This window comes from Gobio gobio (assembly GCF_949357685.1).
Source record: "Gobio gobio genome assembly, chromosome: 3".
In the NCBI taxonomy this organism is placed as follows: Eukaryota; Metazoa; Chordata; class Actinopteri; order Cypriniformes; family Gobionidae; genus Gobio; species Gobio gobio.
This window is the reverse complement of record NC_137099.1, coordinates 50,887,932-50,915,066: the sequence shown is the minus strand read 5'-3', so window position 1 is coordinate 50,915,066 and position 27,135 is coordinate 50,887,932. Positions and strand designations below refer to the sequence as shown.

Sequence of the window (27,135 nt, the reverse complement as noted above, 5' to 3'; positions counted from 1 at the left end):
GTTCTCATCATGTGATTGGGGATAACATTTCTGAGGGCGTGGTGAGCTCGTGCCAGGGGCGCGGATAGTGAGCCGTTGGAAGTGCCATCCTACGTCACGATGACCCACAACGTCCAATAGGAAAGTTCAACTGCAGTAGCCACCGTTCAACCTTAAGAGGGCAGCACTTATACGGTTTTACACCATATATTATAAAATTGAAAGACTTTATACTCAAATGTCAAAACATTTACTCGAATCATTGAAACAGCATTAATAAAGCCCCAGTCTTTATCATTAACTCTATCTCTAACTCTAACTCTATCATTAACAAAAAAAAGTTGGTTTAGGGTTTAGTTACCCTTTAAAAGAAAATATTGCTCTTTGAACTTTTGAGCGTCGTAACTTTGCAGATATTGTCTATGCTCAAACAGCAACATTACACACTAACTAAAGTTAAAAAAGTGAAATCATAATCAGCCACCCCTTAAAAATTTTAAGTTTAGTCAACTTGAAATGTGAACTTGTACTAAGTGACAACTAATATATTTGAGTTGACTAAACATAACATTTTAAGGCAGCACGAACACTAACTTTTTTAAGTTGAAACAATTGAAACAATTTTTTTACAGTGACGTGTTTTCAACTACCTCTGGAAGTGGTTGAAAGTGGACAAGATCAAAATGTTTTAGACCCCACCTGTATTTAGCATTGTCTTACTTGTGATCTGATCGACCAAAATGCATCTTAATACCGGGTTAAAACAGGGCCACAGATGTGGAGCTGAATTTTGGGCCAACAAAATGTATTAGTGCAGTTTAAGGTGGCTACATATATCATAACATCATTAACACATATTTCATATTGTAAATATGTTCAAAATTAATTGATAGGTCTGTAAATGTTAACGAAAACTTTGTCAACCCAAGGGACCACCAAAATGCCTTGCTACTTGTAACTTAATATGGATGGTTAGGACAAAAACGATTTAACTAGGGGAAATTAGCTTTATGTCTTGTAGATCTTGTAAGGAGACATATATTTAGGACTAAAGATATGAGTAACAATGAGTAAATAAAAATCTATGTCAATATTAGAGCGAGACAACAAATGAATTGTAGAGATAAAGCGGCAAAGACGAACCCGCGAGTGTTAATGAGGGAATGTGCGACAGGATGGTAAAGTACCAGTTTTCCCCCGTTCCCTCGACTCAAGGCCTGTGCTACTGTAATTGCATGCTGACTTCAGCACACTGTAGAGCCTCTGAGAAGTCGAGATTAAGGGTAAAACACTGTTTTATGTCACACTGCTTTGGACTTCACAGACATCATGCATTAAATGAGTCTCTTGGTCCCGTTTTAAGTTTCTTGAGGGAGGAAGCATGTTAAACATAACCAGCATCTGTGGAGACTATGCTCACGTTTACAAATGCAAAGCTGTTTTCAGCAGCTCTAGAGATGTTCAAAATGCCATGGTAAGGTTCATGAAAATGTAGCCTAAAGTAAGAGTGTTATGCAAAAATACAATTAGGCTGTGCACACACACACACACACGTTCAAAAGTTTGGGGTGGTAAGATTTTTTTATGCATCTTATGCTTATCAAGACTGCATCTATTTGGCTAAAACGGTAATATTTTGAAATAGTATTACAATTTATACAATATGGAAGCTTGTTTCTGCTACCGAATAAAAAAAAAATGTAATTGTGGCTTTTTTTTCCTCAATTCTGACTCTTTTTTTTTTTTTTAATTGAGGGTTTATATCTCTCATTTCTGAGAATATAAGTCAGAATTTTAAGATATAAACTCACAATTGCGAGAAAAAAGTCAGAATTGCAAGTTATATTGTCAGAATTACGAGATATAAACTCACAATTGCGAGAAAAATAGACTTTATACTTGATAATTGCGAGTTTATATATATATATATATATATATATATATATATATATATATATATATATATATATATATATATATATATATATATATATATATATATATATATATATATTATACTTTATATATTTGTATATAATAGATATAGTATATAGAAAAAAAGTCAGAATTGCAAAATAAAAATGTATTTTATTCCGTGGTGGAAACAAGCTACCATAATATACTGTGTATTAAAATGTAATTTATTCCTGTTATCAAAGCTGAATTTTCAGCATCATAACTCCAGTCTTCAGTGTCACGTGATCCTTCAAAAATCATTCTAATATGATGATTTGCTCCTCAAGAAACATTTACTATTATTATCAATGTCGAAAATATGCTATAATATTCTTGTGGAAATCATGATACTTTTTTTCAGGATTCTTTGATAAATAGAAAAATGTATTTACTCACTTTTGATCAAATTAACGCATTCTTGCTGAATAAAAGTATAATTTCTTAAAAACAAAAAATGTAATCTTACTGACAATAAACTTTTGAACAAAAGTGCATGTTTCAAACTCATATTTTTGAATTCACTTCTGTAAAATACCTGAAATATTGTGGTGAAACAGAATTTGGGGTCAGATTCTACTAGATGTTCTACATTCGAAACATGAGGCAGGGCTCGACATTAACGCTTGTCCGCTTGTCCGGAACAAGTGGATTTTTTGAACGGGCAAGTGAAAAAGAATTTTACTCGCCGGACGGACAAGTATCCTGGTATCCTAAAACGTCACAACAAAAAATAACTAGGGAATCACCAGAGTGCAATAATGATTCTGCATTCAGTTAGTGTAAGTGGAGATCGATAGTGGATAATAATTTAAAACAAACTGACAACAAGGTTGTCCTGTTGAGGCTCGCGCAGCCTCTCGAGGAGAAAATCAAAAACAAATGAGCGCCGCTCATACAAAGAAACTTTTTTTTAACATACACGGTTAAAATTGTGTAGTTTTTATATTTATAACATATGATACAGTTAAGCAACATCACATTAACAAGAGTGTTGTTTTCCTGAATACCATCACGACTGAAAATGACGTTGATTTCATACGCCAGTTCCATAAACAATTATTTAACATTAAGTCCCTTACATTTTAGATGCAATATGGACTGTTTTTGATCTATTTCAGCAGCGAAAATAATTCCAAACAAAGATCACCACAGAAACGGAACGCATCTCACAGACAGTGTGTTACTGAATGATTCAGCGTTTTGAATGAATCGGTTGAATCAAAGATTCAATGACCTATTTGTAAACGACTGCCTAATTCTTGAATGAATCAGCCGTTTGAACTAATCGACTCAATGACTCACTCATTAAGATTGTCACCTGCTGCCACCTACTGGTGGTTTAGTTTTATCTTCCCAACATTTCTTATTTGTATATTTAAAAATATTTAAAATAATCTCATAACATTATTTAATGCAGTTGTAATTTTTCAGTGTAAATAATTTGATTTGATTGTAACAGCCTATAGTGTCTTATTCTAATTTAATTTATAGATCAAATATTAAAAAAATCTAATGAAAGCTGAAGCATAGCCTATATTTAATAAGATTATGGAAAAATGTCCTTTAAAAATATCACAAATATGCATATTTAAATATGTAATAGCTGATTGAATACTGGTGAGAATATTGCTTCAGAATAGATTAAATTTAAAAAAAAAATCCGGACAAGCTAATTTTTTACTCGGACAAGTGAATGACAGATTTACTTGTCTGAAGGACAAGCATGTGAACAGGCTTAATGTCGAACCCTGTGAGGTCACATTGTATTAAAATTAAAGTAAAATACATGTCGAGGTTGTGGTTAGTCTCGCTGGTATATCAGTAATCTTGAAATGATGAAATTATAGAAATACATAGAATAATATGAAATCTGTTCCAAAAACCTAGTTAGCTGCCTAGGTAGGCAGCATTTTAAGGCATCATAGTGCTCCCAATGAAAAAAAAAAAGGTTTCATTCTAAAACACACTTTTTTGGGGACAAATTCTGAGTCAGCAATGCATCCATCATGGAAAATAAATCCCATAATGCATTGATGGCAAAATATTGATTATACATCAGAGGTTGCGTTAGACTTCCACATCGTCCGGACAGGGTAGTAAAAAATTCTGTCATAATATTGCCTGTAATTTTAATGATAATAATCCATTTAAAAGGCTCTGTTTTTGTTCACATTTAATTATTATTCATGCACTTACAGGACAAGCATGTAGGCTAGATTATGCATTTATTTATTTATGAAGAGAAAGTTGACTGTGGGTTACTTTTCAGGTTTCATCATGAATGTCCGATAAATCACAATAAGCTTTGAGCTTTGTTATTTTTATAATGAAACAAACTTTCAGCTTTCAAATTCTGTCCATTTAATCTCAAAATTCAAACGTTTTTGGTGCTCTTTAATGTGGCGCGAGAGATCACTGTAGTGCCTCAGTTCAAGCGAAGCTTTCAAGTGCATTACTCTTTACGTTACAGAACGAAATAAACACAAATGAACGTTAGAAAATGTGTTGAAAGATAAAGTCCAACTTACCGTATCGTCAAACAACGTTAATCGATCAATCAGTGTTTCAACTGCATAAAATCGTCAATAAATCAGCTTATAAACAATGGCACGTAAAGCCAAAATTATACTTTAGTGTAATACAAGTATACTTTTTATACTTATACTTTTATACTTTAAATTAAAAGTATACTTATACGTTTTTTTTTTTATGTGTATGCGAACGTATGCACACAGTCGAACTCACATACAAGTATAAAAAGTATACTTGTATTACACTCAAGTATACTTATTTTGACTTGTACGCGCGGTTAAAAAAATCTTGCGGTGTGTACTTAGTACGCGTATACTCTTCTGATGACAAAATTCGCATCACGCACACTGTACACGCTGACCCTCGCGTATGTGTAAAAAGTGAAGGATACTTTGTCCTTAACTAGGGATGGCTCGATACCACAATTTTGGCTTCGGCACGGTACCACAATCTAATACCGAAGTACCAATATTAAATCGACACCCTACAGGGTCTGAATTTTGGCGCGCGTATTGCGCATAATTTTACTCGCTCTCGCAAGTTTAGGGTATACGAAGCGGGAAATGACCGCAAATGTTTATTATTAAACAAAGATTATTACATCAAATCAGCCATTTGGAAACTTTCTTGTGGGAAGTAATTTCAGCAATACTGCGCGTCTCTCTTCTCCATCTCTCAAAATTTGCAAATTGCTTCTGGCTTCAAAAGAAATCGCACCTGCACTATAAAAGCAATCTGCGCGCTCCAATTCAACACTTTCGCTGTCGTTTCGGGAGAGTTGACGGAAATCGCTTGCCCACGTCTTTTTAAACCTTGCCAATTTGAACATGCAAGTGATCTTATAGCATTTCGTAATAGATGGGATGGGAGCTCTTTGAGAGTTTTCTTTGTGCTCATACCAACAACAAACACACAAGCCTAAAGAGCTTGCACATTCCAAATTAAGTTGTTTTTCCTTAGTCAAATACACACAAAATTACGTCAAAAATGTCCATCTTTAGTGAGTAGTCACATAAACACAGTAGTCTTACGCGAATGTAAATAGTGCAATAGTATCCATGCAAATATTATGAGATCTAAACGTCACTGGTTGAAATCAAACGCTGGAGATTTTGTTATATTTAAATGGTACGATCGTATGTGCGTATATCAGTGTTAAAAGAAAATAAATGTCTAAATTAGATCGTTTGAATTATGCACTCTCCTGTCGATCTTTTTATAACTCACACAAGCCAGGATGGGCAAGTGACCGATGCTTGGCAATGTTTAATGGTTCCAAATTTCATGTCTACTCCTCTCTTTATTAATTAGTTTTGTGTGTGTTGAGTGAGATTAAACTGCTGTATTCATTTTGTTCTATGTTCTATGTTGTTCTACATTTGCCGGTTTCACGTCATTTTGGGTAGCGCACTACCACCTAGCGGTGAACTTATATACCGCATATACCGAATTGAGCAAAATCATGATATTGTACCGTTTGAAACAAAATATACACCGGTATTTTCCCAGTACCAGTATACCGCGCATCCCTAGCCTTAACTCAGAAAAGCCATCCGTTGACTATTAACTTCATAGTCAGCAAGAGTGCACACGCCTCCAAGTGGACAGAGGTTACAGTTACAAGTTATAATAGCCCCTTAGTGTAATTTCAGATTTTTCGGTCACTGCTAAAAAATGTGGTCAATATTTGATTAACGCGACCTCTGTTATACATATAAACAATACAATTCTTAGTTCAATATAATGAAAATATCACTTTACCCAATATTTGTATTAAGCATATTAACAGTATCAGAGTATTAGCTTAGCAACATGCTAACAGCAAACACCATTGAAATCAATTACGACTCGTCTCTTCACGTAAGGAGCACTATTTTATGACACACACAACTGCTGCCTAGTTCCAAAACAGGGGTTTTGTTTAAATTAGGATGCTGCCTTAGAAGACAGCAAGGCAGCTGACTAAGTTTCAAAACAGAACATTAATGTATGGTGCATGCATTAATTAAAATGATAATAAAACAACAAAAAGGGCAATCTATTTCTTCACTAATTCAGCACAAGTTAAGATAAATACAGAGGCATCTTATCATTTAGATTTTTAGTGCATAATTGACTTTTTTCATGTTTAAGAATAAATTGATTGTTCTGTGTCACGCAAAAAAATAAAATAAAGAAAAATATTCTTTAAAAAAAGTTATGGACACATGAAGCACAATGTTTTGGTTTGTAATATGTCCCTAATTGAATAGAACAGGTATGAATTGCGGGGGAAGTCATTTTGGCCAAAGTCCCTTATCTTCTGATATATTGCTATACATTTACATTCACAATGGAATCTAAGAAACCACCTGCTTATTCATGAATTTCGTGTGAAACAGGCAATCAACTCTGATATAAAATGTCTAACCGTATACTCAAACACTGCTCTCTATAGGTTCAACTTTAAATCTGAGGTCAAAATCCAGAATGGCAACACTGAAGCATATGCAATACATCTTTACTATTTTTTTCTTGTACAATGCATGAATACAAAAAAAACTATTTACAGCGCTGGCTTATCTCCAGCACTTCAATAAATCACTGTTTCTATACGTAAAACACCCTCTTTTCGGAAATGTATAGCAGACCACGTCCAGTCAAGTCCAGTCTTCATTTCTATTATATTTACATTATAAGGATATGAAATGAAAATACACTTGCTGTATATACAGAGAAATTAAAACTTGAGACCTTTTGTACAGTTCAATGGTTTTTCAATCCCTGGGAGATGAGACACTATAACAATGTTTGCAAAATAAAAGAAAGAAAGAAAGAAAGAAAATAAAATAAAAATGCACTTAACTCGATCATGGCAGTTCGTTAAACTGTTATAAATTAATTTTCTGATTCTAAATGGCCAGCTATTATGATGAATACACATTATTCAAAAGGCATTCTTATTTGTAAGGCATTCACTTATGAAGCAAAATGATCGTGTAACCCATTTTATCTACAAAAAGTAAAGTACAAGCTGAATGTATGGAATGCACACCGACAGTACATTATATACATGAGGAGCTTATACAGGAACTTTTAGCTGAAGGTATGTTAGATTTAAAGTTTACATTTTCAAGAAAGATATCAAGCTATTGTGTCTATGTTTGTATAGCAAGAGATTTATTCCACAAAACATTCTCAACGTCTGATATTTCATGGACTAAGTTTTGAGATCCAAAAAAAGCAAGCTATAGAGATGTGGTTTTCAATAGTATTCTCGCTTTATAGAAGTACAAAAAGCTTGCCTTCAAATTGACATTTTATCACAGTGCTTTTGGGAAGGTATCTCACTTCTTGACTGAAAAAAATTCACATTTTAGTTCATATCTCTCCGCCTTCAGACCAAGGCTAGATATGCGAGATAAATGTGTAATTAAAAGTTGAAATGTTTCAACAACCAACAATTTAGAAGATTGCAAAGCAGGATTGCTAACATGAAGGCAAAGCTGTAATATAGGCCCTGTTTACACCTGGTATCAAAATGCGTTTTAGTCGATCGGATCCCAAGTAGACAAGGGAGACACATACCCGTTTACACCTGGCGTCTCTTTTGTCCACTTTCAACCACTTCTGTCCTGATTTCTTCGAGGAGACGGTCTATGGGTGGGTAAATTATAAGGTTTTGTTCAAATCTTTCCTAATGGACAAAATAAGCGTGCGCAATTTACAGATGAACGTGAGCGGAGGCGACGGAAAAACATACGGAAGGCTTCGGCTTTCGTTTCTGCTCTAACAGCCGCAAGACCACCAGGAATCAGGAATGGTGAGAGAACATTGTGCTTGGTACATTTTTCGTTTTCAAACCAAACTTGGGTCTTCAGCCGTCAAAGTCTAAATCCTGTCTGGCTAGCGCGCTTCCCATAATGTTTACGCATTAGGTCAGTAGGCGGATAGTAGGTGGTCTTTTGTGGCTGTTCGAATGCATTCGACCACATGAGCGTTTACTCTACGAAAGCAATCCGTTTTCGACTACCTCTGGAAGTGGTCAAAAATGGACAAGCTCAAAGCGATTTAGACCCCGTTTACACCTGTATTTAGCAGCGTCCACTTGTCATCCGATCGACCAAAACGTATCTTAATACCGGGTGAAAACAGGGCCATAGAGGAGAATATAAAAGCGTTTTTTTTTTACCTCAGCTGCAATTTTGCTCCTTCAGTTCAAGTTATAACAAATATAATGAGATGACCAACTGAAGAACAAAATTAAGCTCATGTAGTCACTAAAAGCACTCTTCACAATGTGTGAAAATCTGAACAGTTAAACAAACTTGGCATAAGTTGTGACCCAACAAAATAACTTCTGAAACGAAAAGCCACTTTTTTCCCCCCACTAACTGACTTCAGTGCACTGAGAGAGGTTTAGTGGCTTCTGCGCATTTTTCTGTAATATTCAGAACAGACCGTTTGGAATTTCAAAAGTTGGTCAATTTTCCTAAGCACGTTTTAGTCTTTTCTCATTTTCCTCACAGATCGTTACAAACAAGACACCCATGCAAATCTGAGCTCCTTAGAAAACTATTCACAATGACAGTGTTTTTGAAATTACAAAAAAGCAAAGAAGGGAAACTGTCAACCTTTAAAATTGTGATACCTCTGTACACATTTTTACAATACGCCTCCACCTCTTGTTTCCTGATGTTTTCAGACACTCGTGCAGTTCGGGATCTCCCTTGTGCTTTCACAGGTGTTGATCACTCCACCTACTTGTCAAAGACACAGAAATGTCACATTAGCCTACAAAATTCAACAAATCAGGATGGACTATTTTCTTAACAAATGTCCCTGGTTGATTATACCTGTCATTCAGAAGAAGAAGGAAAAAAAAACTTACATTTAATTTAAATAACTTTCTCCTCTTCTGAAATAACTTTTCTTCGATTTAACCCAGACCTAATTTTCACTATTCAATCAAACCTCAATGGATAAAATCAAGTCTTGATTTGATGTCAAGTTGAATATGTGGTTTTGCTTTGAAATACAGCATTACCAAAGTTAAAGGGATAGTTGACCCAAAAATGAAAATTACCCCATGATTTACTCACCCTCAAGCGTGTGCTAGGTGTATACGACCAGTGTTGGCGGTAACACATTACAAGTAACTTGAGTTATGTAATCAGATTACCTTTTCAAGTAACTGGTAAAGTAACATTAGCATTACTTTTAAAATTTACAACAAAATGTCTGTTACTTTTTCAAATAAGTTCCCATTTATTGACTGACAGCTCTCTTGTCCCAATGTTGAGAAAAATCAAAAAGTGCAGAGGCATTGTGTGTCAACCAACATGGTCTCACTCCTATTCGTCATATATTGACGCTTGGTCAGGACCCTTCGTCGTCACTTTTTAACGCACAGGGTACACCTTTAGCATTGTTTTGCAACGCAAAGGTATTCCATTTGATTTCAGTTGTTTGCCCAATGCGTCAGATCAAGACGCATTTAATTCTTTGCATTTGTAAAAGTAGACATGATTTTATGAATATTTATAGGCTACTTTTATATTTTGGAGCAACTAACCCCACTCCTACCCTAAACCTACCCACTTCTCAACAATATAAAACAAGTAACAGGAAAAATACAAGTACAGTCACAGGTATTTATTGCAAAAACTGACCAAAAACAGTATAAAAGTATTAACTTGTTGCATTCCAAGCCTTCTGAAGTCATATGATATCTTCATGTAAAGAAGAGAGTTGATCTTAATGTTTTAATCGCTAAAATGATGATCCCGCCGCTCCGTGAACACACACAGTCCACTCAGTCATATCTCAATCAAATGATACACACGACTCTTTAGCATGACGCTATCGGTCACGAGACACTCAAGAGCCAATGACATTTTACAATCAAAGCCGACGTAATGACGCAATTGGTCACAAGACATACGACAGCCAATGCTGTCAAAGCTGACGTAACATTTCTTCGGGCGGCAATTTTTGAAATGTTTGCATGTTCTTTGGCGGATGGACTCGACGCTGATCACTTTTGGGGATTTTCTTCATACAAATCAATCGTTTGGCCTCGGAACACTTGGAATATTTGTACTTTTTGAATGAATTGTGGCTGCAGTCGTATCTGCCTGTTATATCCAAGTGGCAACCTCCCGCAGTTTCTCTTGAAGCCAAAACGGAAGTGACATAAATTGCAATTCATCGACTGGCCACTAGGGACAGGCTCCAGAAGGGAGAAGAATCTCATTGAGCCCCGTGTTAAAATGCCCAACTTTACAGCAGAATAAAACATGTTAACAGCCTGGCACAAATTGTGGTTTTAGTCTATACAGCTAATTTTGCCCTTCATGACAACTGTGAGGGGGGTGAATTTTTTTTATAACAAATTCGTTTACATTATATAAAGCATTAAAGTTCTGCATAATTAAGGGCGTGGCCACTTTGAGTGACAGGAGGATAGCCATTTATCTGCTGTCTGTTAGTCATCGCGTCACTTCAGCTACGCCCACGTCCCACCTTTTTGCCCATTTTCTGTTATCCGGGAGTGACGCACGATGATGCGCTGCCAAGATGGCAACGGCCAGCTCATCCCTACCCTACCCTACGAACACCACTCTCTCTCTCTCTGTCTCTCTCTCTCGTGCGTATGACAATTAGAGGAAGCTATATTACAGTTTTTAAAGTTTTAAATATACGGATACTTTTCTTACACAAATGCATCGCTTCACTTCAGAACAGAGTCCTGCATGGGTGCGGGTACCCGACGGGTGACCCGCGAATATTGCTGAAACGGGTGAAAAACATCCTACTGTGTCGGATACGGGTGCGGGTCGGACAAGGGAGAACACGGATCTAAACACGGGTTTTAAACAGTCAAGTGCAAACGAATATAGGCCTATATACAAAAATATATGCACGTATATGCACGTTGTCCTTGTGTCAATGGTCGTGTAATAATTTCTGTATGCTGGCAATAAACATTTTTGTAAGTGTGTCTATAATGTGATATGCTAAACTGATATTATCGTGGGTGCGGATCGAGTGTCGGTTCTATTTTAAGCGGGTCGGGTCAGGTGCGGATTTTATTTAGTGCTGTTGTCGGAAAACGGGTCGGATGCGGTTTTAAGCACTGCGGGTATGGGCGGGTGTGGGTTTACAAAATCGGACCCGTGCAGGACTCAGCTTCAGAAGACCTTTATTAACCTCCCGGAGCCATGTGGAGTACTTTTATGAGTGATGGATGCACATTTTTGGGCTTCAAAATCTCAACCCCCATTCACTGCAATTATATAGCTTGGAAGAGTCAGGACATTTTTTAATATAACTCCGATTGTGTCCGTCTGAAAGAATAATGTAATTTACACCAAGGATGGCTTGAGGATGAGTAAATCATGGGGTAATCCCTTTAAATGCATAGGGAATGCCATTTCATGTTATCTCTAAATGCTTGATTATACATCCAACTATATATTATTCATCCATAAATGAACAGACTGGAAGTTTTCTCGTATTAGATTCATTAAAAATTTATCCTGGTGAAGGCAAGCAAATGAATATAAAGCAGGCTCGAAACTGAACCATTAAGAAAGAAATCAAGCCAAAAATACAAATGTTTCATCCCCCCATTAAACACCCACAGAAACAGTGGTGGGATTTATTTTCCGCGTGGCACCGAATGTTGCATGTTTATTCATCACAGTTGTTGTTATCACACTGACCCCAATTTGACCCCTTTTATAGTTTAATCAGTGCTCTTTTATAATCACTGCTTAACAGCACCAATTAAATATTAATTTGCAGTTATTAAGCAATTACATGATCACAGAAGCATCCACTTGGGAAATAAGGACACTTGGGCCCAATGTAGATCGTTCTCATTAGCATGCATTATGTATCAGATTATAAACTCTCCTGATTCCAAAGGGTGTTTTTGGTCTGATAGCTTTCACTGTGTAATTCTGAAAGCTGAATGATTCATATTTTTAGCGGAAAACAGAGCGTCTTGCTCTGGACGCCACTGCAACAGTAGTTTTACAGTAGTACACAGGCCTGTGACTCAAATGTTCCTGAGGCTGAAAAAGACTAAAGCTGGAAAAAAAACTTTTTCCTTTCTTCTTCTTAAGAACTAGTAAGCATAAGAGTACTAGAAAAGAGATGTATCCTCAAAAAGTTCACTATAAAAATATGATCAATAAGTCATGGCAACATATACAGTAACGACCAAGATGGCGGCGCGAGTAGATCGCGAGGCTCAGCGTCTCTCCAGATTCTGCAATTTTGCGGTATTTTTCTTGTTCATCTCGGGTCTGTTCGTACAGAACAGTTGTGCTTTTACATCGTACACCCGTTGTGAGCTTTTGGATATTGGTTTGCGAATTTCCGACAGTTTTATGGACAATCTTCAACTCCTTCCTGAGATCGCTAGGACGCCCGAGGCGATGCGCTCTGCCCGGCCGGGCGGAAGTGCTAGAAGGCGGCGCTGTGATCGTAAATAAAGGCGGGGTAAGCGTGGAGGTCTAAGAGCTAAGCTAAGGCTAACTCCTTACCGACTCTCTTTACCCAGCATTTTCCTTGCAAATGTAGGAGGAGATTCGACTCAGCATTACACACAGTAAGAAACTTTTGAACTGTAACGTCCTAATCTTCACTGAAACCTGGTTAAACAGCGGAATACCGGACACCGCTATTGAGCTAGCGGGACGCCACACACTCCGGGCGGATAGAACACTAGATGGCTCCGGGAAGAGCAGAGGGGGTGGATTGTGCATTTCTATTAACAAAGCTTGGTGCACAAACTCTGCTATTGTTGGGAGTCATTGTTCAGCTAACCTGGAGTTTCTCATGGTTAAATGTAGACCGTTTTATCTACCGCGGGAGTTCACCTCCACTATTATCACTGCAGCCTATATTCCCCCGGATGCTGATGCCAAGCTTGCTATGAAAGAACTTCACGCAGCCATCAGTAGGCTTGCTACGATAGTCGGTGTTGCCGGTGTTACCGGTGTCCAGACTCAACACCGGTTACATCACTTGCCCACCGTGGCACCGCCCACCGTCTTTTTGATTTTTTTTATAGTAATAAAATAATTTAGTTCAGTTAGAGAACAGACAATACAAATAAAAACTGAACGTATCTGCTTAGTAAAGCAGGATCCGACCGTGAGTCTCGGCAGCGGCAGGAGTCATTCATCAGATTTAAGAGTGAGGAGCTGACTGAGATGATCGCGGAAGATTTGGTTTCAAAGCGAAACGTAAAAGCGCCTATTTAAGGGAGTTGGTCATTTGTTTTGTTGTTGTGTTTTTCATTAAAAATAATAGGCTAATGAACCCACAATTCAAGCAACCCGCAGCCGAATTGGCGCTAAATCAAAACTGAAAGTAAAATGTGGACGGCCGCACAGAGCGCGCATTGGTTCCTTTCGCCTGGCTCCGCAGTGCGAGCCTCCGCTACGCTGACTGCGCGCATTTATTTTTTGCCGCGTGCACCCTCGCGCTCGTGCGGCGCGTCAAGTATAAACGAGGCTTTACGGACGAACTGTTATTCATTCATGGCGTGCATCTCAATCATAGACTGATCAATGCTTGATCAGTGCCCTGACTACTGAACTAGGGAACTGATTGAGACGCACCCATGGCCTCACAGAGCGCGCATTTACAGACGAGCTGTCATTCACGGTGTGTGAATACGCAACACTGGCGCGTTTTCAGTTCAGAGCGGTCGTATGCATGTTACTTTCGGTTAGACAGAATTAGTGATTTAAAAGCCTCCGCCGGTGATACCGGTATTACCGGTGTTGTCACACATCAATTAACCGGTGGGAAAATTTCCTCACCGTCACATCCCTAGCCATCAGTAAACAACAGACTGATCACCCGGAAGCTGCGTTTATTGTTGCAGGTGACTTTAATCATTCAAACCTAAAGTCAGTGCTACCCAAGTTTCACCAGCATGTTTCCTGCCACACCAGAGGAAACAAAACCTTAGACCATGTATATACAAACATGGCTGGAGCTTACGTTGCGACACCCCTCCCCCACCTGGGACAGTCAGACCACCTCTCTTTGTTTCTATCACCCAAATATTCACCCCTCATCAACCGTGTGAAGCCATCAGTAAAGACCATCAAGGTGTGGCCTGCGGGGGCAGACTCCACACTCCAGGAAAGGTTTCTAAACACAGACTGGAGTATGTTTGCTTCTCAAGCCACCAGTGGCGCTCACACGGACATTGACTCATTCACTTCCTCTGTATTGGATCATATCAATACCACCATCGACAGTGTTACAACCCAGAAACAGATCACCACATACCCTAATCAGAAGCCTTGGATGAACAGGGAAGTTCGACTCCTGCTGAAGTCACGCAATACTGCCTTCAGTTCAGGTGATGCACAAGCCAACAGTACGTCCAGGGCAAACCTGAAGAGGGGCATCAAAAAGGCCAAGCACTGCTACAAGCTAAAGATAGAGGGTCACTTTTCCAACTCTGATCCTCGACGCATGTGGCAGGGCATTCAGGCTATCAGTGACTACAAACCCACCCACTCCACCCCCGCAGCCACTGATGTCAACTTCCTGAACGAGCTAAATTACTTTTATGCTCGTTTTGAAAGAGACAACAGAGAAACTGCCACCAAGCTCAAACCCTCAGCTGACCACCCACCAATCACACTCTCCTCCACAGATGTCTGCAAGGCACTGAGCCGGATCAGCGCACACAAGGCTGCTGGACCAGACAACATCCCTGGACGTGTGCTCAGGGCATGTGCGGAGCAGCTCGCTGGGGTTTTTACAGACATTTTCAACCTGTCTCTTGCCCAAGCAGCTGTACCTTCATGCTTTAAACGCACTTCCATTGTGCCAGTGCCAAAACACTCTAACCCGAGGTGCCCTAATGACTACCGCCCTGTAGCACTCACACCCATCGTTATGAAGTGCTTTGAGCGGCTGGTCCTGGAACACCTAAAAGACTCTCTACCATCCACATTGGACTCACACCAGTTTGCCTACCGCAGCAATAGGAGCACAGAGGATGCAGTTTCCATGGCACTGCACTCTGTGCTCACCCATCTGGACCATAAGAACACGTATGCACGCATGCTGTTTGTTGACTTCAGCTCCGCATTCAACACTGTCACCCCATCCAAGTTAATAGCCAAACTTGGAGACCTGGGCATCAACACTTCAATGTGTAACTGGATTTTGGACTTCCTAACTGACAGACCCCAGAATGTTCGTTCAGGATTCACCTGCTCCACATCCATCACACTCAACACTGGTGTACCACAGGGCTGTGTGCTAAGCCCGTTTCTCTACTCCCTCTTCACCGCCGACTGCAAGCCTGTGTATGGATCTAATTCTATCGTCAAGTTTGCGGACGACACTACGGTGATCGGGCTCATCAGCAACAACGATGAGACTGCCTACAGGGAAGAGATCCAGCACCTGGCCACATGGTGCGCTGATAATAACCTGCTCCTCAACACCACCAAAACGAAGGAGCTCATCGTGGACTTCAGGAAGGAGTCAAGAGGCACACACGACACAATCCACATCAATGGAATGGCTGTTGAGCGTGTCTCCAGTTTCAAGTTCCTGGGGACCCACATCTCGGCGGACATGTCGTGGACGACCAACACCTCCAGCCTGGTCAAGAAGGCTCACCAGCGCCTCTTCTTCCTGAGGACACTGAGGAAGAATCAGCTCTCCTCGGCTATCCTGGTGAACTTCTATCGCTGCGCAATAGAAAGCATCCTGACCAACTGTGTGGCAGTGTGGTATGGGAGCTGCTCTGTTGCGGAGCGCAAGGCACTGCAGCGGGTGGTGAAAACTGCCCAGCGCATCACAGGGACTCCACTGCCTGCCATCGAGCACATCCAGAGGAAACGCTGTCTGCATCGAGCTCGCAGCATCCTCAAGGACTCCTCTCACCCAGCCCACAGACTGTTTTCTCTCCTGCCCTCCGGCAGGCGTTTCAGGATCCACCGGACCAGGACCAGCAGACTAAAGAACAGTTTTTTCCCCAGAGCTGTCTCTTTATTGAACTCAAACCCCCGTTGATCCACTTCCCTCATATACTGATAACTCTCCTACCTCACATCTTCCTTCACTTTGTTATTTGCACTACCGACTGTTTATCACAGTAACAACTGTTTACATATGCATCTTACACTGCCATATCTTAACTGGATTATGCTCATTTGCACTGCCGACTGTATTTATAGTACCAATGTTTACATTTGAATTTTTGCACTGTACTTCTAAATGTAATATGCAACCACTTTCCACTGCACTTTACACTTTTTTTTCCGGATAGCTCTGTCCATAATTTATTGCACTACCCTAATCCACTGCTATTCCTCATATTAGCCTAACATATTATTGTATACCTCTATCTGTAAAATTCTGTTTATAGTAATAGCCATCTGTATATTGTATTCATAGTACATATTCACCTGTAAATTCTGTTTATAGTAATAGCCATCTGTATATTTATTCACTGTACATATTCACCTGTAAATTCAGTTCTGTTTATAGTAATAACGTCTCTCTATTTATACATATTTATACATATTCAGTACATATCCATGTCCTGCACTTACGCATCCATTGTATATCCTGCACTTGCTGCTATTGCACTTCTGGTTAGACCTAAACTGCATTTCGTTGCCTTGTACTTGTACTTGTGTAATGACAATAAAGTTGAATCTAATCTAATCTAATCTAATACAGGGGCGTGGGAAGTGGGGCTGCTGGGGGTGCTGCAGCAACTTTATAACTTACTTTTTAAAGTAAACTTTCGGACGACCGCCTTCCCTGTTCAATATATGTAAAAATTGTTGAAAGTTCCCCTGCCGATCGAAAGACTAACGTGACCAGGTACGCTCGTCATGACGTCACGTACGCATCTTGAGTTTCACTTTCAACATTCAACACTTTTCCACGGAAGGCAGTCGGCCAAAAGTTTACTTGATAAAGTTTTAAATATGGATATTTTTCTTACACAAACGCGCCGATTCGCTTCAGAAAGCCTTTATTAACACCCCGGAGCCACATGGAGCACGTTATTTGACGGACAGATGCACTTTTTATGGACTTCAAAAACAGAGCAACTATAAATCCAATTCTAATGCTTGCATTAGCCTGGACTTTTGTAATATAACTCCGATTTTATTCGTCTGAAAGAAGAATGTCATATACACCTAGGATTACTTGAGGGTGAGTAAATTATGGGCTAATTTTCATTTTTGGGTGAACTATCCCTTTAAAATAAAGGGTTACATTTTATGTTGTCATTGTTACAGTGTAATTACTGAGTAATATTAATTAACTACATGTACTTAGTATAAAGTTAGGATAGGATTAGGGTTAGGTTGGGGGGTAAGTTGCATGTAATTATGCATAATTTACTGTTAATACTATAGTAAGTACATGTAGTAACGTGTAACTACGTCACCTTAAAATAAAGGGTTACACTTTATGTTAAGTTGTCATTTTTACAGTGAAATTACTGAGTAATATTAATTAACGACATGTACTTACTATTGGGTTAGGGTAGGATTAGGGTTTGGTTGGTGGGTTAGTTGCATGTAATTATGCATAATTTACTGTTATTACTATGGTAAGTACATGTGTTACAAGGACACTGTAAAATAAATGTTACCCTTTATTTTTTCAAGGTGTCATTTTTACAGTGTAATTATATATTTAAGTAATGGATAATATTAGTTACCTATTAATTAACTACATATACTTAATATACAGTTACGTTTAGGGTTGGGCTCAGGGTTAGTTACTTAAAACAAGGCATCATTTACTGTTATTACTATAGTAAGTATATGTAGTAACGTGTAACTACGTCACCTTAAAATAAAGGGTTATACTTTATGTTAAGTTGTCATTGTTACAGTGTAATAACTGAGTAATATGAATTAACGACATGTACTTACTATAGGGTTAGGGTAGGATTAGGGTTTGGTTGGTGGGATAGTTGCATGTAATTATGCATAATTTACTGTTATGACTATGGTAAGTACATGTAACAAGGACACTGTAAAATAAAGTGTAACAACGTGTTACAGAAAAAAAGTGTATTTTCAAAGTAAGTGTAAGTTTTATCTTACACAAATCTTTTTAATTAATTAATTAATAAATTGATTGATTGATTTCTAAGCATTTCACTCACGTTTGGCACGGGCCTCCAGCTCTTTCTCCATCAAATCACTCAGGGTGATTTTGGGTGTGGCGTCATTCTGGCCCACCGTACTGATCATCTCCTGCTCCTTCTCGTGGTTCACCTCCGCGTAGATGTTAATCCAGGGGATTTTTCTGCACAAGTTTTTGTTAGGAAAAAAAAAACATTGTGTTTAAAAGGTGTCGTGTAATTCCTGTGCACCACTAGTGGCACCAAATGGAATTGCCATCTGTTTTTGTTTGAGCAGATATTCAGAAATCAATCTCGCATCAAATTTCCAAAACAGACAAATGAGTAGAAATATGTTTGAGTTTGCGCCCATTTCAGCTGCAAAGTGGCATAACACGCATGACAACACAAGGTGAGGGTTGTGCACATGCAAACGTGTTAATCTGCAATATATCAATTTGTTAAATACTGTGTGACTGCAAGCACAATCTTTCATTGTATTCCTGAAATAATGATTGCTGAGTATATTTAATAACTTCTGGAGAAGTTGCCCATGCAATCAGAGGTAGCGGGTAGTAAAATACATTGTCTTGATAATTCAGTGGGACACCCCGTAATGAATTACAGTAATGTATTTGTAATTTCCTGGTGTGCTTTTCCAACACACAAACCACATTGTAATGTTTGCCATTTTCCAAGCTTACTTTGTATTTTTATGAATTAGAAGCGTTTCTCCTCCATTTTCCCCTTTCAAATTACTATTAATTTTGTGAGCTAATTGCTTTGTTTTTCCAAGTGTAACATTTCCATAAATATGCTTCCTTTCTAAATTACCTTGGGGGGAGGGGGGTGAAAAATGATATCTATTATTAATGATTGTTTCAACATTTCCCTGAGTCTTTTCCATTTGAATTATTTTGAGACCAAATAAATTATTCAAAGCATTACAAAACAGTTTTCCAGTAGAGGAACCACAGCTGCATATTAAACAATCTATTGATATTTTCCTGCACTTTCACAGGACAGAGTTTCCCATATATTTCAACCACAGCAAACTAATAACTAGATCTTACAACTAGCATGAGTAAAAATAGCACTCCCTCATGCAAAGGAAAGTCGCTTCTTATACCATCCCATCAAATCTTACTTTATACTTTATCTGTATATAGATGAACAGAAACGAGAACTCTGGTGTGCATGAAAAGAAATTAAATTCAATGGCTGGATTCCTGGTTAAAGAAATGTGTGATGTAAAGACTGTTTGCATGGATATACCTCTTAAATTTGTAGATTAGAAATACAGCTAAACCCAAAAACACCACCGACAGAAGCATCAGCATGGCAGAACTGCTGTGTCTCGGGATGGAGTCAACCAGTGGAGCTGCGACAAAGACAAGCACAAGAGTTAATGCACACAGGCTCTTTTGTTATAAGGAAAAAAAAACTCATATATATTTCAGATCTTACTTGATATTTATAATAATTCAATTGTTGGGTCAGTAATATTATATTCAGTCTAGGGATGTGACGGTGAGGAAATTTTCCCACCGGTTAATTGATGTGTGACAACACCGGTAATACCGGTATCACCGGCGGAGGCTTTTAAATCACTAATTCTGTCTAACCGAAAGTAACATGCATACGACCGCTCTGAACTGAAAACGCGCCAGTGTTGCGTATTCACACACCGTGAATGACAGCTCGTCTGTAAATGCGCGCTCTGTGAGGCCATGGGTGCGTCTCAATCAGTTCCCTAGTTCAGTAGTCAGGGCACTGATCAAGCATTGATCAGTCTATGATTGAGATGCACGCCATGAATGAATAACAGTTCGTCCGTAAAGCCTCGTTTATACTTGACGCGCCGCACGAGCGCGAGGGTGCACGCGGCAAAAAATAAATGCGCGCAGTCAGCGTAGCGGAGGCTCGCACTGCGGAGCCAGGCGAAAGGAACCAATGCGCGCTCTGTGCGGCCGTCCACATTTTACTTTCAGTTTTGATTTAGCGCCAATTCGGCTGCGGGTTGCTTGAATTGTGGGTTCATTAGCCTATTATTTTTAATGAAAAACACAACAACAAAACAAATGACCAACTCCCTTAAATAGGCGCTTTTACGTTTCGCTTTGAAACCAAATCTTCCGCGATCATCTCAGTCAGCTCCTCACTCTTAAATCTGATGAATGACTCCTGCCGCTGCCGAGACTCACGGTCGGATCCTGCTTTACTAAGCAGATACGTTCAGTTTTTATTTGTATTGTCTGTTCTCTAACTGAACTAAATTATTTTATTACTATAAAAAAAATCAAAAAGACGGTGGGCGGTGCCACGGTGGGCAAGTGATGTAACCGGTGTTGAGTCTGGACACCGGTAACACCGGCAACACCGACTATCGTAGCAAGCCTAATTCAGTCTTTTTTTTTTTTTTTTTTTTTTATAAGTTAATATTTTTTTCAAGCAAAGATGCGTTAAATTTGGATGCTTGTTTCCACCACGGGAAAAAAAAACTACTTAAAAGATAATTGTGACTTTTTATCTCACAATTCTTACTTTTTTTTCCCTTTCACAATCGCGAGTTTGCATCTTACAATTGTGTTATAAAGTCAGAATTCCGAATTCTCTCAAATAGAGAGAAAGATGCTTTTGAAAGATGGATCAGTACCAGTGTTGCCAAGTCCATGGTTTTCCCGCAAAAATTGGGCTACTTTTCGGTTGTTGCCGCAGTTACAACATCTCGTGATGTACCTCAAAATGAGTAGCGTATCACTGAGAAACGTCCTTGGGATGGAGGATTGGGTTGAATAACTAGTTCTTCCTATGTTTCATCATCGGACTCGCACTCGGATTGATTTGGTAAAATCGACGTCATCGTTACTGTCTTTACACTGTGTATAATCGCTGAGGACTGAGGAAGCCTCAGCTGAAGTTCAGTTATGGTAATGCGTATTTAACTTCCGAAACACGCGCTGTATGTGGTAGACCAATCACAACAGACTGGGCTGTCAGGCCAATCAGAGCAGAGTAGGCTCTCAGAAAGGAGGGATTAAGAGACTGATTAATCCGTCAAGTCAGTTGAGAGTCAGTGAAAATGTATATTATGAGAAAATGAAATTGCAATGAAATGTAAACCTGTTGTTGGAGACCTCCAAAACTAAATTAGGAGCCTATAAAATATCATAATGGGGCACTTTAATATAATTTCAACAGCACAATATTTGCAAGAGGATTCACTGCTCATTTTCTCCTATAACAATATTGTCTGAACAATATGTACCAGTCTCACAAGTGATATAAAGAACTGATCTTGAATCGCATCCCCTATGACACAAAACTCCTTCTGCTCTCCCAGAGGGACTTCTGCCAATTGTTGGCATCACTTCAAAATCGTTCATGGGTGTTTTACACCCACTGGCTGTATATTTCCCCCATGCCTATGCTGTTGAAAGATAGCCCGCATGAATCTTCTGACCTTTCCAGAAGAATCTTGAACGCTTTCCAGAACTTTGGCTATGAAAACGAGAAAAGAAATGGGCCATGGAGGCGGCCAATGTTTTGCTGTAAAAGTGAGTAATTGCGCAGAACGTTTACTCTTTACTAGGGGTGTGATGAGATCTCATGCCATGAGATCTCGCGAGACTAAACTGTGACAAGATTTCTCGTCCAGGTGAAAAGCTGTCCTGATCATGAGGGAGTGTGAAGGTGAAGTTAGGATAGAATATGCCAACGCTACGTTTACATCAAGCCTCCACTCTTGTTTTGCTTTTTATAGAAATAAAAACAATTTAATTCAGGTGTATATGAGTCGCTTCAATTCCATCAGCTCATCCAACACGAGCAGTTTGAGTCGTAAATAGTGCGCAGCACTGATCACGTAACGAGAAGACATTGAGTGTGTGTTATGAGTGTGTGTTACGTGAAGCGCTCGCATTAAGCGTGACTTACATGTTAGTAGACTGGACCGTGACAGAGGATTTGTTGCGCAGCAGAAGTGTCAGACTTATGTTTTAAAATGAGCATTCAGCACCACTTTATTCACAGAGTACGCATGATCGCGAAATTGAAAGTGAAAGTAAACGGGAGCGCGCATTCAAACACGATTTATATATGTTACTGCTGTTTGAAAGCGACTCCCCGAGGCAAGTGGATATCTACCAATATAAAAGCTATGTCGTTTTAACCATCTCTTAGCTCTGTATCATGCTTGAGGAAAAATGTGGTCTCTATTTGCACTTTGAATATTGAGTACTTTGATTATGGTATTATGGTTATTGTTTGCACTTAATATCTATGATGAGTTTGTGGGAAGGAGTTCAGTTAGGAGGTCAAAAGAAGCTTGTGCAGTTCTAAGGTCTGAAGAGACAATCATACAGGAAAGAAGCCAGTCAGTTGAGTTTTTGGCAAAACCTTTACAGTGCTTGTTGTCTTTTACTGCATATGATAATTAATACTCAGAAAGTAGAACTGAAATTACATTCATTACAAGTCTCGTCTTGCGAGATAAGTGTCTCGTCACACCCCTACTCTCTACTACTCGATGCTATTATCGCTACAAGAAATCAGTAACCATTACCAAGTGGCTGGTCTAGTTATGGCACAGAATAATAGAGGCGCCAAATGATATATATATGGCACATGGCAGTGTACAAGATAGATGATTATGAATATGGTTAATTAGATGGAATTTACTAAAAGCATACAGGTCATCTTTTTATTTGGGATTCTGGTTCCAATTTAATTTATTTATTCATTTGGTTCATGTTTTATCCATAAAACTGTATTTTTGTGCGTGTTATTATTAACAGTATTTTTTTTTGTGTGTGTTCCCTAGGAATCAAACACATGACTGTTTCAAATGAAGGTAAAATATTTCTGTCATAATTTCAAGTTCATTCATTTATTCTGAGACATGCAGAACATGCAGACTTTATATTTAAACAGCAGTTTAATAATCACAGATGACTTCCATATTGCAATTTGAATTTGATTAATTGTACAACCGTAGCTTTTGATTTATGAATCCAATTTGGTGTTCTTATTCTTATACAGTATATCCCGTATTAATGCAATTTTTCAGTTTTTTAATTCAGTTCATTTGTTTCCTGAAATATTCCTTAGTGATTAAACAACATTATTTTTAAATTAAATACCAAGTTCTGAATATGAATAATGAAATACTCATGCTATGAACAATAAGTCACTAGTTAAACTTTTTAATGACAATCATACTGACTTACAGTTCAATGAGTGTGTCAAGAATCTCTCTGAATGATTCAATGAGCGAGTCGTTAGAACCGAATATAAAGATTGCAACATGTCCTCCAACCAATATGCCTATATAGGTCATTTGTCACTTCCCTGAAATACGACCCATAGGAGCGTTTATTAAAGTTGCGCCCCTATCGACAACAGTACACTTTCATTTTAATTCATGAAATACGAGCCATAGGAGCGTTTACTAAAGTTGCGCCCCTATCGACAACAGGACACTTTCATTTTAATTCATGAAATATGACCCATAGGAGCATTTACTAAAGTTGTGCCCCTATCGACAACAGGACGCTTTCATTTTAACCCTTAAATGCATGACTGTTTCGCATTTTTTGACTGTTTTCATTATGTTTTCTTACATATTCGGGTCTTTAGCGACCCGGATCTATATCTAACATGGATAGATCTATACCTGTCGCAATAATATATAAAACTCCTGATATTAGAGTAACAATTACAGAAGAATAAAATAAATAATATTTTGTTGCCTTTTGGAGCTTGGCAGGGTTCAGTTTGAGCAGATGTTTTATACCATCATCACTGTCCTCGTCAGAACTCATTTCCCAGTACATTCAGCATCTGGCTCATATTCGCGATCTCACGCATATTCTCAAAACTCATTTTCAGCGTCTTCAAAATCAATATTTTGATCGCTGACAGCTTCTTCACCAGATCAATCATCAAATGACAGTGACAGTGGCAGTAATATTTGAATGTGTTCAGTAGGCTACTTGCTCTGCAGTAAATCGCTGAGCCATTTCAAGTTTTGCAGATTATAATTATTATTGTTTCGTTTTCAGTCTGAGGGTAACTATGAGTGAAACATCACGTCATCATTGTGTATCAGACATTGCCACCTTGTGGAATAAAGGTGAATTGCACTTATTTTGTCATTATAGATTTATTTATTATTGTGCAGAAAAAAAAAATACATACAATCTTACACACCTCGTGTCGTTAGCAACCCTATACAATTTTGACAAACTAGTGGAAAAACAGGCATTCAATTATATATATTTTTCTTGTTATATTGTTAAATGGATTGATTGAGGAATACTAAGAAGGTTGATGTCTAACTTAAAAAAATTAATGAGGAGGAGGGTAGTGAATGAAGTCTCGGGTCGCTAAAGACCCGATGTATGCATTTAAGGGTTAATGCTTTGTTTATTTTTATTTGCGTTATATTTTGCAAATTTTGCGTAACTCAATTGATAGAGCATTGCAAAATACAACATCATGTAATCATGTGATCATGCAATCGTGGGTTCGATCCCAGGGATTGCATGTGCTCATAAAGTGTATATGCACTATAAATCACTGGGTAGGCTTAGGGGTGGGGTGGGGTGGGTGTAGTTGTTAATAAATTTGCTAAATGGAAATGGTGGGACAAATGGTGGTACAAAGTCCACACATTGCATTTAAATGAACACGCATTTTGATTGGTAACGACAGTCATACGTCATTTCATGACGACAGACTTAACACAACACTGTCATTATTTTTACGCCAGCTAGAGGGCGCATGACTTTAAAAGGTAAAGAAAGGTCGTAATAAGGTGCTTGAAAAACGACCTATAGAGTCGTTGTTGTTTTTTGGAGGAGAGTTTGCAAGATTGAGATTGTTCAAATTTGGTCTGAATATGGTTTCCATTCCCAATCAGATTATTTACACAAAAAAAATCTTATTCATACACTGGCAAAATAAAAGCAACAGACAAGAAAACCTTATTCTATTCAAGGTAGACTTTTTTCTTCTTTGAAGTGAAAAGATCTTGCAAGCTATGATTGCTGGAGAGCAATTATCCAATTATCTTCCATAAGGCTTTCAGCATCACTAGTGGAGCATAAAAGCCCAATCTTTCAACAATATATAGTGCTGACAAGCTTCTGGTCTCAAGAAAGCAATCAACGTAATTACCCAGACGAATCTAGGGAACGGTATATGGCACCCAACAGAGGCTAGAGAGGGAGATCAACTGAAATACCACTATGTAAGGTAATCAAATATAAGCAGTTGCACACTTCAGTAATCAACTAAGTCATGCCAAAATAGCCACAAACAATATGTTTTCAACAGTTTGTTACCTAAAGTTAATTGCGTGATGTAAACGATGACCCGGGAGCCAGGTTTCAACTCGAACTCCACCGAGATTTGATTCAATGCATTGACCAGGATTTCTGATATCTAGGAAGAAAAACAGAATTCAGAAGTTATATGCAAACTTCAAAAATGAAGGTAGTGCTGCAGTTGCTAAGGTGTTCTAGGGTGGATAAAATAAAATATATAAAATAAAATCTGTTTATTTAACAGATTCTTTTTCTTCAAATTGATACATTTTCAAATAATTAATTTCCAGTTATTTTAGTATTTTAGTTTAGTGCTTACTGTGAAAGACCCTTGTGACATGTACTAAAAAATGTTTATACAATAAAATGAATTAAATTAATTTAAAAAATAAATAAAAATAAAAATCTGTTTATTTTATAATTTTTTTCTTCAAATTGATACATTTTCAAAAAGTTAATTTCCAATTATTTTAGCATTTTAGTTTAGTGCCTACTGTAAAAGACCCTTGTTGTGACATTTACTAAAAAAAAATGATTAAAAAAAAACTATTTTACAGATTTTTTTTCTTCAAATTGATATATTTTCAAATAATTAATTTCCAATTATTTTAGTATTTTAGTTTAGTACCTAGTGTAAAAGAACCTTGTTCTGACATGTGCTAAAAAAATATGAAAACAATTAAAATAATAATAATAATAAAAAAAATAAAATAAATAAAAATAAAAATCTGTTTATTTTACAGATTTTTTTTCTTCAAATTGATACATTTTCAAATAATTCATTTCCAGTTATTTTAGCATTTTAGTGTTGTGCCTACTGTTAAAGACCCTTATTGTGACATGTACTAAAAAAATATAAAATAAAATAAATAATACAATTAAATTAATAAAATTAAATAAAAAATCTGTTTATTTTACAGATTTTTTTTCTTCAAATTGATACATTTTCAAATAAATCATTTCCAGTTATTTTAGTATTTTAATACTGTAAAAGACCCTTGTTGTTACATGTACCATTTTTTTTAATTATAAAATAAAATTAATAAGAAAACAAAAACAAATTCTGTGTATTTTTATGATTTATGATAAAGTATGATTTATTTGACAGATTTTTCAAATTGATACATTTTCAAATAATGTATTATCAATTATTTTAGTAAATATTATGTAAAATAAATATTAAAATGACTTCAGAAATTGTTATGCTTG

General features: G+C 37.7%; 1 protein-coding gene across 1 annotated transcript in view; it reads right to left on the bottom strand.

Moving 5' to 3' along the window:
* Positions 1-9,147: 9,147 nt before the first annotated feature.
* sorcs3a (sortilin related VPS10 domain containing receptor 3a) overlaps positions 9,148-27,135 on the bottom strand; it is a gene marked incomplete at both ends in the record, with an annotated part of 376,847 nt that continues 358,859 nt past the window's right edge. The window contains 4 exons of the mRNA XM_079813000.1: positions 9,148-9,206; positions 18,641-18,783; positions 19,874-19,979; positions 25,945-26,044. Coding sequence (XP_079669126.1) covers positions 9,148-9,206; positions 18,641-18,783; positions 19,874-19,979; positions 25,945-26,044 — 408 coding nt within the window. The remainder of the gene's footprint in view (positions 9,207-18,640; positions 18,784-19,873; positions 19,980-25,944; positions 26,045-27,135) is intronic.